This window comes from Gekko japonicus, unplaced genomic scaffold, assembly GCF_001447785.1.
Source record: "Gekko japonicus isolate JY-2015 unplaced genomic scaffold, Gekko_japonicus_V1.1 scaffold1031, whole genome shotgun sequence".
In the NCBI taxonomy this organism is placed as follows: domain Eukaryota; kingdom Metazoa; phylum Chordata; class Lepidosauria; order Squamata; family Gekkonidae; genus Gekko; species Gekko japonicus.
Genome location: NW_015177041.1, coordinates 205,556 through 217,920, shown reverse-complemented (window position 1 = coordinate 217,920; position 12,365 = coordinate 205,556). Strand labels below are relative to the sequence as shown.

The following is a 12,365-nucleotide window of genomic DNA, read 5'->3' as shown; positions in this document are numbered from 1 at the left end:
CCCCCCCCCCCCCCCCCCCCCCCCCCCCCCCCCCCCCCCCCCCCCCCCCCCCCCCCCCCCCCCCCCCCCCCCCCCCCCCCCCCCCCCCCCCCCCCTCTAGGTGCTCCGCTTGGCGTGGATGAGCAAGTCCCGCTGCAGGCCGGCCTCGAGCCCGGCGGCGGAGCGGCCCGCGGGGAGGTCGGTGACCAGCGTGAGCTTGTTGAAGACGCCGCGCCCGAAGTGGTCCGCCACCACCGAGAAGCCGTCGTTGGAGCACTTGAGCTGCGAGAGCAAGAGAGGGAAGGCCCTGAGCAGGGGGGAGGAGAAGGGGGGGGAGCCCTGGGGGGGGCTCTCTTCCCACCCCACCCCCACCCCGGGGGGTGGGGCAGGGCCCCACCTGGAGCTGGAACTGGTCGTGCAAGTCCCGCTTCTGCTCCTGGGCCCGGATCATGTCCATCACCTTGCGGTTCTCCGGCAGGCAGGTCGGGCACTCCGAGCCGCTCTCCGAGTAGCTCTCAAAGCAGTGCTGGTGGAAGGAGTGGCTGCAGAGGAAGTGCACCGAGGGCAGCTCCAGCGCACTCGTGCAGATGCTGCACTTGGTCTTCTGGAAGATCTTGGGGCTGAGGGAGGGAGGGAGGCACACCGGGTGAGCCGGGGGAACAGGCCGCACGCAGCCGGTGGGCACCCACAGCAGCCCTTGCCACAGCAGCCAGGGAGGTCCTGATGGGCGTGTGCCTCAGAGCTCTTAAGGAAGGCAAATGGTGCAGCCTCATTTGGAATACTGTGTGCAGTTCTGGGCGTCCTATCCCCAGAAGGACATTGCAGAGCTGGGAAAAGTTTAGAGGAGGGCAATCGAGGTGACTATGGGATTGCAGCACCTTCCCTAGGAGGAAAGGCTGAAGAGTCTCTGGGACTTTTCAGTTAAGAAAAGAGACAACTAAGGGAGGGTATGATAGAAGTTTATAAAATTATACATGGGGTAAAGAGTTGACAAAGAACTTTTCCCCCCTCTCCCAAAATACTAGAACTTGAGGGCATCCAATGCAACTGATGGGCAGTAGGTTCAGGACAGACAAAAGGAAGCACTACTTTACACAGAGTGAAAAAGTGCTGCCCAGAGGATGTAGTGATAGCCACAGGAATAAACAGCTTTAAAAGGGGATTAGTTAGATTCATGGAGGACAGGTCGGTTAGTGGCTACTAGCTATTGTGACTGGGGGGAACCTCTGAATCCCAGCACCAGGAGGCAACATCAGGAGAAGGCTTTGGCCTCTATGCTCTGTTGTTGGCCCTTTAGAGGAACTAGTCGGCCACTGCATGAGACAGGATGGTGGACTAGATGGACCCTCACTGGTCTGATCCAGCAGGGCTCTTCTTATGTTCTTATGAAGACCTCGGCCTCTGTGCCCCATAGCTGGAGCTCCAGAGGAACTAGTTGGCCAATATGTGAGACAAGACTGAATGGACTATTGGTCTAATCCAGCTGGGCTCTTCTTATGTTCTTATGCCTTTTCCGAACAAACATCTGAGCCCCATCCAAGAAACTGGATTGCGAGCATCACTACACCAAGTAAGGCTGGATGTAGGGAAGCATTGGGCAGGAATGTCTCCCTCTGACCAAAGTTACGTACCGCAAAGGCTGAGCAGGAACAATGTTAAAAATTAATCAAAATAAATCAATTTATTGTACAGGTTCACTTCAAATACAGGTTAAAACCACTGAGGACTACTTGGTCTAGTAGTTTCTATCTAGGAGCTATATTCAAGGCCTAAGTTTTTAATTTGTATTTTAAGCGCACTGTACAAGAAATTAATTTTATTTAATTCATTTTTAATATTGGTCCTGCTCAACCTGCATGGTACCTACTTCAATCTTTGGGTTGGATTCGTGTTCCCGTTTTTTGTTGCATTCCCTCTGACCTGAGGCCAAGGCCCCAAGCCAGAGCGAACCCGGCGGGGCTGCGGCTACCTGTTTTTCAGCTCCTCGATCTCCTTGCGTATCCGCTTGGTCTCCTCCCGGTACTTCTGGATCTTCTGTTCATCCTGCTCAATCTGGCGGCTCTGCTTCTGCAGCTTGCTGACCAGGTAGTCCTTGATGACTGACAGGGTGGCTGTAGAGTTGTGGGCCAGGGTCTGCACAACTGAGAGAGACGACGGGGGGGGGGAACACAGTCCGAGGCGCCTGCTTGAGGCTTGCAGGCAGACCGCGGAGCCTCCCTGCTGCCCGTGGGAGCCCAAGCCTCACAGACCTACACAACTGCAAGCCAGTGAAAGGCAGGCCCACACCCCTGGGCCTGACCTGGGTCTCCTGTGACTTCCCCCCAGGCTGCTCTCATGTGTCACGGGCAGCCGGGCCTGGCTTTCAGGGCCGTGGCACAGAACTTTCTGGAAGGGCACCTCCTGGTCTATCTGCTGTGGGGCACCAGAATCCAACCCCTCAAGAGGGGGTTCGGCTGTAGGGGACCAGTCCTTTCAAGGTCGATCCCGACCCAGAAGCGTCTGGGCTGATCCTCAGTGGCCAGCGTGCCACCAACATGTTGCGGGGGATTTCCGTCTGGTCAGCACAGCGACCCACCCCGAGCCATCAGAACAGGGCAGTCCTAGACAGCCCCTCCCCCCCCCCGGCTAGGCAGGAGGCCTCTCTGGGCTGCTGATCCCAGCAGGGCTGGGCAGGCAGCTCCTTCCCGGGAAGGGAGAGACCAGAGGGCCAAGCCTTGCCTCGAATTGCAGCTGCCATTCTGCCTGCAGCCCGTTTATCATTTCCCGCTCCGCCCCTGCAGAAGCTCCCCTCGGGGCCAAGGAGCCCCCGCGTGCCCCCTCCCAGAATCAGGGGGCCTGCCCCCGAAGCCCATTCCTCTCACCAAGCAGGGGGGGCATGAGGTTCTTGGTCTCGATGTGCTTGAGCACGGCCGTGATGTATTCCTTGCAGTCCTCCTCCTTGTGGGCGAAGTAGCCCAGGGCTTGTTCCCACAGGGAAGGCTCTTGGTCTCCGTACAGCTCACAGACCTCCACCACCTTCCTATACTGCTCGTTCTGCATGTGGTAGTGCATGATCTGCTGGAACCTGGACAAGGGGAGAGGGCCGGTGAAGAGATCCAGGCCTCCGGATGCGAGGGACCCCAGTGGGGACCCCACCCTGCCCGGCTCCTTCCTCCCCACACCCCTAGGCACGCCCCTCAGCCTGCCCCTCCCCAGACAGGAAGAGGGCGGCCGCCGCTACCCCCGTGCCTCTCTGCACTCACAGCTTGCCCTGCTCGTAGAGGTACAAGACGCCGTCCTTGAAGCCGTGCATCTGGCAGAGGACTAGAGCCTTGTCGAAGGCACTTCGGAACCTGCCGCTCTTCAGCAGGGAAATGGCTTCGTTGTGCCGTTTCTCCTTCACCTGCCAGGAGCCCAAAGCCACAAAAGCATCAGGAGAGGGTAGGGAAGGGAACACCAGGCTCAGCCGTGGAGCATCTGCCTGAGACACAGACAGTCCCGGGCCTGGTCCCACTCCTGGGGCGACACTTCGCCATGCCTGAAACCTGACGAGATGCTGCCAGTCAGAGTAGACCATGCTGAGCTAGATGGATCAGTGGTCTGGCTCGGCCTGAACATCCAGATTAGGCTACTGCAATGTGTTCTGCTTGGAGCTGGCCCTTGAAGAGAATCCAGAATCTACAACGGGTGCCAAGTCCTGCAGCCGGGATCCTGGCTGGAGTGGGTTGTAGGAACCCTGTTGTCCCAGTTTTGTACCACTTATGCTGGCTCCTGATTTGCTTCCAGGCACAGTTCAAGGTGCTCGGCCCTTACCTTCAAAGCCCAGTATGGATTGAGGCCTTCATACATTAAGGACTGCCTACTCCCATGTTTACCTACCTGACCACTATCGGTCACCTTGGGAGGCTCTGCTTCAGTTGCCCCTGCTCCTTGACGCGGGATGGGTAGCAACCCAGAATGGGCCTTCTCCGTTGTGGCACCAAAACTACAGAATTCGCTCCTCGGGAAGATTCGTCTTTCACACCTTCTATCACTGTCCTCTGCCAGAAGGTGAACCCTTTTGCTTTGTCTGGCATTCCTTCATTGATTCTCATTGACCCTTCCTCCCATTCATGTCATTGTTTCTCTCACACACACTTAAGGTGGGGAGAGATTTGGGGTGTGTCATCTTCTGGCTTTAACAAGAACTTTTAAAAATCTATTATAAGCTGCCTTGAACCACAAAGAAAGGTGAAGCGTAAATATTGTAATCATAAATAAAATGTAAACAAATCTATGGGTGTTTATCATCATTTAATGGTTTCATTATTTACTGTCTTAGGGGCTCTAATTTGGGTGAGAAGGTGGCTTAAAAAGACTTTAAAACCAGGTACACCACCCTCTCCAGTTAAAAAGGACCAGGCAGGAGGTAATACGCAAGAACTCCAACCCAGACCCTGGAGAGCTGCTGCCAGTCTGAGCAGACAGTGCAGACTGTGATGGACCAAGGGTCTGATTCAGTAGAAGGCAGCTCTCTGTGTGTTCACGTGTGCTGTTGAGAAGCTGGTTTTGGAGTGGTGGAAGAACACCTGCTTGGCACACAAAAGGTCCCAGGGCCAAGAAGGTCCCAGGTTCAATCACTGGCAGCATCTCCAGTTAAGAAAGGATGTGGCAAGTGGGCGATGTGAAAGACTTTTCTCTGCCTGACGGACAGGAGGTGATGTGAAAGGCCTGAGACCCTGGAGAGCTGCTGCCAGTCCGAGTGGACAATACTGACCTTGCTGGACCAAGGGCAGCTTCATGTATTCAAGGTGGCCACCACATCCACCGATACATGAAGGGATGCTGCAAGATCGGTCCCCCAAAGAAGCCTGCCAAGCCCCACTGGGCACCTGAACCTCTTGAGGCACAGACGTACCTTTGGGTCCTGCTCGTGGTCCCAGTTCTGGAGGCGGAGCTCCAGCAGCGTGTCGTACACCCCCTGCGGAGAGTCAGGCTGCACCTCGGACATGTGCTCGAGGAAGGCTCGCAGCTCCCGGGAGTTGTTGGCAAAAATGGGAATGAACTCCTCTGGGCTGGCCTGCGAAGCAAGCAGGGAAGGCGGCGGCTGGGACACATCAGAAGAACAACCTGCACCGGAGACTACCCTAGAAATATCTGCCCGCAGCCTGGCAAAGTGGCTTCAGCCCTGAAGGCCTCCAGGGACAGTGGGTCACGTCTAGCCCAATTTTCTACTAGTGAAATAGGACTGCCAAAAGGGCTATGCAGAGGATCACAGGACCCGCACTGACGACAGCCACAATAAGGGACTGCGGCATCAGCGAGGAGGATGAGAAGAGCCAGGCTGATGCCCTGGACAGCTGCCTGCCAGCAAGGAAGATCCAGGGAGCTTCACATGCCAGCGTTCTGTGCCAGGCTGCCTGCTGCCCCCATACACCGAAGGCCCGTCCTGCAGCCTAGCTCGCCCACTCGGCAGACAAACTGTGTTCCAGTCCCTCCGTGCCCGTGGCCCTCTGCTCCTCCCTTCTCCCCACTTCCTCCTCACAGTCATCAGCTGCACGATCACGAGGCGACCCCTTGCCCTGGCTGCTCCCCTCCAAGCTCGGGTGTACCTTCCGCCCTTCGGGCACTGGCGGGCCCTCGCAATTCCCCGCTGGACGACAGGCGGTGCACAGGACCTTCAGCAGCTCGGTGGTCTCGTTGGGGACGTGATGCATGAGGATCTTGCCGTAGCGCTTCATGTTGCTCTCGGCCTGCTCAAAGGGCAGCCTGCCAATGTAGTGCAGGGCCTCCTGGTAGTTCTGTGGGGGGGGGGGCTTCGTGGTGATGCTTTGTCTCACAAGAGGATTTAACCCTACAGCAACTGAGCAAGTTCCCAAGCAGCTGCCCACCACCTGGGGGCAGGGGTCAAACTAAGCAGCAATCCTGCCACTGCTCTTGCATAACCAGGTATTGACCCAGTCCTTTTATGGGATCCAGCCCAGGAGGAGATGAAAGCAATAGGGGTTTAGCCGTCCTTTTAGAAGACCTGCTAACTTCAGCCTTGAGCTCCAGAATTTTTTTAAAAAAATCAAAAAGGAAGTTGGAAAAGGCTAACTGAGCAAGCAGTGAAGGCCTGTGAGGTGCCCACCCCTGAGCCAAGCAAGCTCATGTCCCTGCAGATGGGATCCAATGGGCTTCATGCCCAGTTTGGATAACCACAGGGCCTAGCAGAAGAATATGGCCATCTGCCCCCAGCTGAGACATTTCCTCAGGAGTGGCAAAAGGACTGATGCTGCAGGCAAGGCGGCGGCTCCTCACCTTGATGTCTTCCAGCTGGATCTTCAGATACCACTCGTGGTGGGCGTGCTTCTCAGCCAAGTACACCGCATGGGAATAACAGCCGGCCTGGCGCAGCACCTTGATGGCTGTCTCCACGTCAAAGTGCACCTCGCTCTCACTTGTCTGTGGAGCAAGACGCGGCAACTCACTTCCATGGGACTGTGGACCACCCCCACACGCACGCCTCCTTGGTGTCTGGAGCAGAATGCCACTAGGGCCGCAGTCCCGTCAGCATGAATGCCTTGGGCTTGCCTCCCCCTCACCAGCCACCCCACTCCCCTTTCAGATTCAGAACCTCACAAAGGGAAGGGGCAAGGCTTCCCAACTGCCTGAGCCAAAGCCGGCGCGGTCCTGCAGGAGATGGCCCCCAAGAGGTTTCCCCAAGAGACTCCTAGTCTACACAAGAGTCCTACACCCAGCGAGCCCCAAGAGCTTTGGGACAGCAGCCCTGGCACCCCTGCCCCATCGCACCTTGATGAACTCCTCCAGCTTGGCAACGTCTTTCAGCTTTTCAGCAGGAGCGTGGTGTGGTCGGCGTTGGCCAGGGACTGCAGGTGGAGGGTCTGCAAGTAGGCCGTCAGGTTGTGTATCCGCTGAGCATCCAAGAATTTGCGGATCACGTAGGACGGCTCTAGCTTCCCGATGGTCCTGGGGAGAAAGGTGTCTCCTTAGGATCCCTCTGAGGCGGTGCCTGCGGAGGCCAGAGGGGACTCGGGAGGCAGCAGAGCAGCCACAGCGCCTCGCACCCCCCTCACACGGTACCCAAATAGTCTGCAGTCATGGCGTGACAAATGAAGGCTGCGTATCAAAACCTGCACTTGTCAGATCTGGCAGACCCCTGTAGTGTTCATTCTCCTTAGGGAGCTCCCCACACACAGTGACAAGCAGTGGTTCTTAAGGGCCTTGGGCAGAGGTCTTAAAACCACTGGAAACCTGATTTTAAAAAACAAGACAAGACAAGAGATGCCACGAACTGAATAGCCGGCTCCTCTGCATGCAGAGCACGTGCTCCCCCTACTGCGCCACGGCCCCACTCCCTTCAGAGGCAAGCTACGGGTCTCCCTGCCCATGCTCTCTCCACTCCACCGTACCCCAGAGCACCCACGTAGGGGGGGGGGGGAAGCCAAGTACAGTTTTGATTCATCTGCCGGGTAAACTTGCAAAGCGCACTTTTGCATGACTCGTTTTCTTTTCAGGCAATGCTCCCCTAGTATCGCTGCACAGGAAAGGATGCAAGAGGAACCCTGCGAGAAAGGTGGCAGGGCAGCTCAGACAGAGAGCCGAACTCTGCCGGGCTCCTCTGCCCCTTGCCTACCGGATATACTGCTGAATGGCCCCATCGTGGTTGCCTTTGTTGTACAAATGGTCACCATACTGGCGGAAGATCTCGGACAACCCATCGCTGTCTAGGTGGTGGCTCCTGGCCAAGTTAATGGCCATTTCAAACAGGTTCTTCTTGAAGAGCATCTGTTGAATGTGAAAAGAAACTGTTGATTCAGATGGCTTGCCAGAGACAGAAGCCAAACGGCTTTATGACTCCTGGTGGGGAGCTGGGTGCCAGGCCTCTGAATGGAGGTCCTGACCCACAGCTCCTGCCAGAAGCAGCAAGGCCTTGGCCCAGACCCCCACCAGCCTCAGAGAGACATTTGCCACAAGCCCCCTTGCCTCCAACTTGGTCTGCGTATCCTTCTCCTGCAACGCATGGAGCTTTCCATCTCTAGTCAGCACATACAGGCATCCCCACTCGGCCAGGACGTCCACCACATCGTCAAAGACGGAGCTGTAAGCGATGAACTTGTTGCTGAGGTCATAAACGTTCAGGATTTGCTTGTCAGAGTTTTGTGGGTCACCACCAGCAAAGTCAGACCTGGAAACACAGACGAACAAGAGCGAGGGAGAGTCTCCCTGGATTTCTCTCCCCCACCCCCCCCCCCCCCCGACCACATTTCATGCACTCCCACGGCATGGAAGTGAGGGAACAACTGTCCATACGCATCACCTGAGTAATTCTCAGGTCTACTAACCTCACAATTTCCAGGCAAATGCAGCAGCCTTCTGCTCACAGATGGGAAATCTAGACACTCCATAGACAGAGATTTCACATCTAACCTAGCAGTTCCCCACTCCCACAAGTTGTTACTCCCTGCATAATCCCCACCCCTTACATCCACCACCTGTGCTGTGCCTAGTTGTGCCTTCTTGCCTTCAGTGTCTTGATTTACAGATCTCATTGCTACTGCATGTTGTGATGGCAAGTTGCCCTTATAAGTTGTATGATTGTTACTATTACTGAAACATGTAAATTCTATTTCATTTATCAGGCACTCCTAGTCTTAATGACCAGCAGTAGAGACCCCATTTTCAGAGATAAAATATCCCTGAATATCAGAGATAAAAAATAAAACCTTGAGCAGAGTGCAACTCTATTGCCTACAAAGAAAAGCCCTCTTGAATAATATTTCGACAGAAACTCTCTAATACCATCACAATAGGTAGGACTACCATGCTGGAATCTTATTAAACTTTTTAACACTGAAAATATTCAGTTTTCTAATACTATGTTATTACATTACATAGGACATTAATGCATTAATAGTACATTATTAAACACATAGCATATTGATTGTTGTCAAAATTGTTGAAATTTCAGTGTATTCTTTAAAATGTTGCAAATGCTTACAGTACACATAAGAATCATCATAATCCATTCCTTCAGCTTGTCTTATATAAAAATGTTCCTACTAAACATTTTGAGTGACACCCCGTCCTTCAAAGCATTTCACTCACTCCAAAAGGGGGGAAATTCATAAGAGTTTGAAGGGTTTTTTTTTCAAGGGCCCCCCAAAAATAGTTGTTGTTGTTGTTGTTCAGTCGCACAGTCGAGTCCGACTCTTCGCGACCCCATGGACCAGCTCCCGCCAGGCCTTCCGGTCTTCCGCCGTCCTCTGAAGTTTGCTGAATTTCATGTTTGTTGCATCTATGACACTGTCTAACCATCTCATCCTTTGCCGTCTCCGTCTTCTTTGACCTTCAATCTTTCCCAGCATCAGGGTCTTCTCCAGTGAGTGCTCCCTTCTCATTTGGTGGCCAAAGTATTTGAGCATCAATTTCATTATCTGGCCTTCCAGGGAACAGTCAGGTTTGATTTCTTTTAGGATTGACTGATTTGACCTTCTTGCAGTCCAAGGGACTCTCAAGAGTCTTCTCCAGCACCATAGTTCAAAAGAATCTATTCTTCGGCGCTCAGCCTTCCTTATAGTCCAACTCTCGCAGCCATACATGACTACTGGGAATACCATTGCTTGGACCATGTGTATTTTTGTTGGCAGGGTGATGTCTCTACTTTTTATCATGCTGTTTAGGTTCGCCATCTCTTTCCTCCCAAGGAGCAAACGTCTTTTAATTTCATGGCTGCTGTCACAGTCTGCGGTGATCTGGGATCCCAGGAACGTGAAGTCTGTCACTACTTCCACGACTTCCCCGTCTACTTCCCAAGGAGTGATGGGACCGGATGCCATGATCTTAGTTTTTTTGATGTTGAGCTTCAAGCCCACTTTTGCGCTCTCCTCTTTTACCCTGAGCAAGAGGCTAAATGTTACCATTTTGTCTCCAAATATTTACTATTTACAATGCCTCCCTGCAGATGCTTTTGGGACACCAGCTTGCCCAATGACCGTCAACAGGACACCACACGAGAAAGTTATGCTGGGGCAGGCCCCATATCAATAGCCATCTTCTTGGGATCACTGGTGTAGAATCCATCCAGCACACACAGGAGACGTAGCACTGCTGTTTTTGCACAAGTGGCAGAAAGCCAAAAAAAAATTCCCCACCAGTTTTTACTGCTTTCTGCTTAGTTCTGCACTCAATGAGAACCGAATGACAATTAGAAGGCCCCTCTCCATCCCAATCCAGAAACACACAGTAGAACAAATCCCAAACAAACAAGTGTGTCCTTACTTTGGAGAGGTCTTCCGGTCCTTGGACACAATGACAAGATAGCCCCGATACCAGTGGGCAATAAGCTTCTGCCCCTCAAAAGCAAAACATGGCCCACGCTCATCAGGCTGATAAAGATACACACACTCATCCCCTGCTACGATAAACTGGAGGTCCTGGGAGGGGTCACTCAGTGTAGAGCAGCGCAGCCCACAGCCGCGGGTATCCAATTCTTGCCGCGGATAATCCTTCACAGAAAGCGTGTAGCACTGGAAAGTCAACCAGACAAAGGCAATGATGAAACTCACTAGCTGGGATAGTGGTTGGGCCAGGCTGTTCCGTCTTGATCCCTCTCCCAGTCACCCCCAACAGTGTACCTGGATGCTCTCAGTGGTAGCAACAAACAGATGAGTTGTTTTGCCAGACTGGCGGAAGGCAAGGCCAGTAACTGGATAGCTACCTTCATGGAGGGTCTGAGTCTTACTGTGCCGATCTCGTGTTATGTCACCCTTTGTAAGCACAACACTCCCATCTGTGAAACCAAAGGAAGCAAAGGGGTACCGAATTCTCATGGCAACCCTAGAACATCTGGTGCTCTCTACTAGTAGAAAACAGACTAAAAGTTCAATTGCATCAACATGGAAAGCTGAAGCACTGTTCTAAAGCTGATTACCATATCTTTCCGTTCTGCTTGCATATCCAGCAGCAGCAGCACTGGCCTTGCTTCCACTTACCGATAGCCATGAAGTTCAGATTCTCATGGACTGTGAGACAGGACACAACTGTGGGCTTGTTGCCTGGTATTGCAGGGAATATCCTAGTACACAGAGGATTCCCACCATCACGTTTCTCTAGATTCCAGACTTTGACCTGCATATCATCACAAGGAGACTTATTTAGGGAAAGCGCGCTCCTCTAGAGTAATTCTGTTGCACTAAAAGCTAACTGCTGCTGTCAAAAAAAAGTTCTTTGCTCCTCCTGATAGAACAGCAGAATGAAGTTTACCTACCCACTGAGTTCACTTTTACCCAATCCTTCCTCCAAAAACCTCAGGATGGCATCTGCCTTTTACCCCTAGAATAACCCGTGAGGTAGGTTAAACCGAGCATGTGTGACTGACCCAAAGATATCCTGCAAATTCAATGACAGAAGTGGGTCTCACATCCAACTCCAGCCACACCACCACCATACTTGCACTGTTGTTTGCAGCTAGGCTCCTCCCCCACAACAGCAAGGATCACTAAAGCATCTGTTCAATCAGGAAGAGACTCCCTGCACTGCCCAACTTACCAAAGGATTAATGCCTTCTTCATCCTCCCCAACAGAAACCAGGATACTGTGCTGCTTCAACTGATACAGGTGAGTCACTCTCAGTTTATAAGCTTGAAAGCTGCTGAGTTCCAGGGAGCGCGGCAGGAACCATATCTGGCCTTCCATATGTGGGTTTCCGTTAAGGGCCTCTCGGGATTACAGAGAAGCAGCTGTCAAGAAGCAGCCCCCACCCCATGCCTACCCTTCCCTCTCTCCCACCATCCCAGGGCAGCAAACATGTGTCCCCTTCCCCACTCAACGGGGCCATCACATCAGCCCTGCACAGTAGGCTGCTTTAACAGAGCGTGGCTAGAGACCAAGGTCCCCCCCGCCACCGTGCGAGCTTCGTGAGTTGGGAGTGCGAGTCTCCCTAGCCCGGCACTCTAAGCCGCCTTGGAAGGCGAGCCCGCCCGTCCGAAGCCCCGCGTCCAAGCGCGGTCGGGCTGCCCCGCAGGCGCCGCCGCAGCCTTCCTAGAGCACCACCTTCCGACCCGGCCCTTCTCTCAGCCACCGCAGCGCCGCCCCAAGGATATCCCCGAAGACCAGACTGCCCCGGCCCGAGTCGCAGACCGCGATCCCCGGCGGCAGGAGCAGGACGTTGCCGCCGCTGCCATCGAGCCCCGCGCGCTCCTTCACCGTCTCCCGGTCGAAGAAGGCGAAGCGCCGCCACTGCAGGTAGGCAGCCATCTTGCCGGGCCCCGGGGAGCAGTCATGTGACCGCGGCGCGCGGGATGACGGTCGTTGTAGTGGGGCGGCCGAGGAGGGCTGCGGCGGGCGGCCGCGCATGCCCAGAGGCGCCCTTGGGCAGCGTCGCGACCGGCGGCGCCCCGCCCCCTTCCTTCCCCTCGCTCGGGGCC

At 54.3% G+C, this 12,365-nt stretch overlaps 1 protein-coding gene across 1 annotated transcript; it reads right to left on the bottom strand.

Moving 5' to 3' along the window:
* Positions 1-96: 96 nt before the first annotated feature.
* VPS11 (VPS11, CORVET/HOPS core subunit) lies at positions 97-12,205 on the bottom strand. The gene is given in 17 exon segments (XM_015428037.1): positions 97-261; positions 377-599; positions 1,949-2,120; positions 2,841-3,043; positions 3,222-3,361; positions 4,856-5,017; positions 5,550-5,738; positions 6,238-6,381; positions 6,730-6,770; positions 6,773-6,906; positions 7,574-7,725; positions 7,924-8,125; positions 10,219-10,466; positions 10,575-10,741; positions 10,935-11,067; positions 11,488-11,636; positions 12,042-12,205. Coding segments are annotated over 17 exon segments (2,778 nt in total). The 5' UTR covers positions 12,196-12,205.
* Positions 12,206-12,365: the final 160 nt, after the last annotated feature.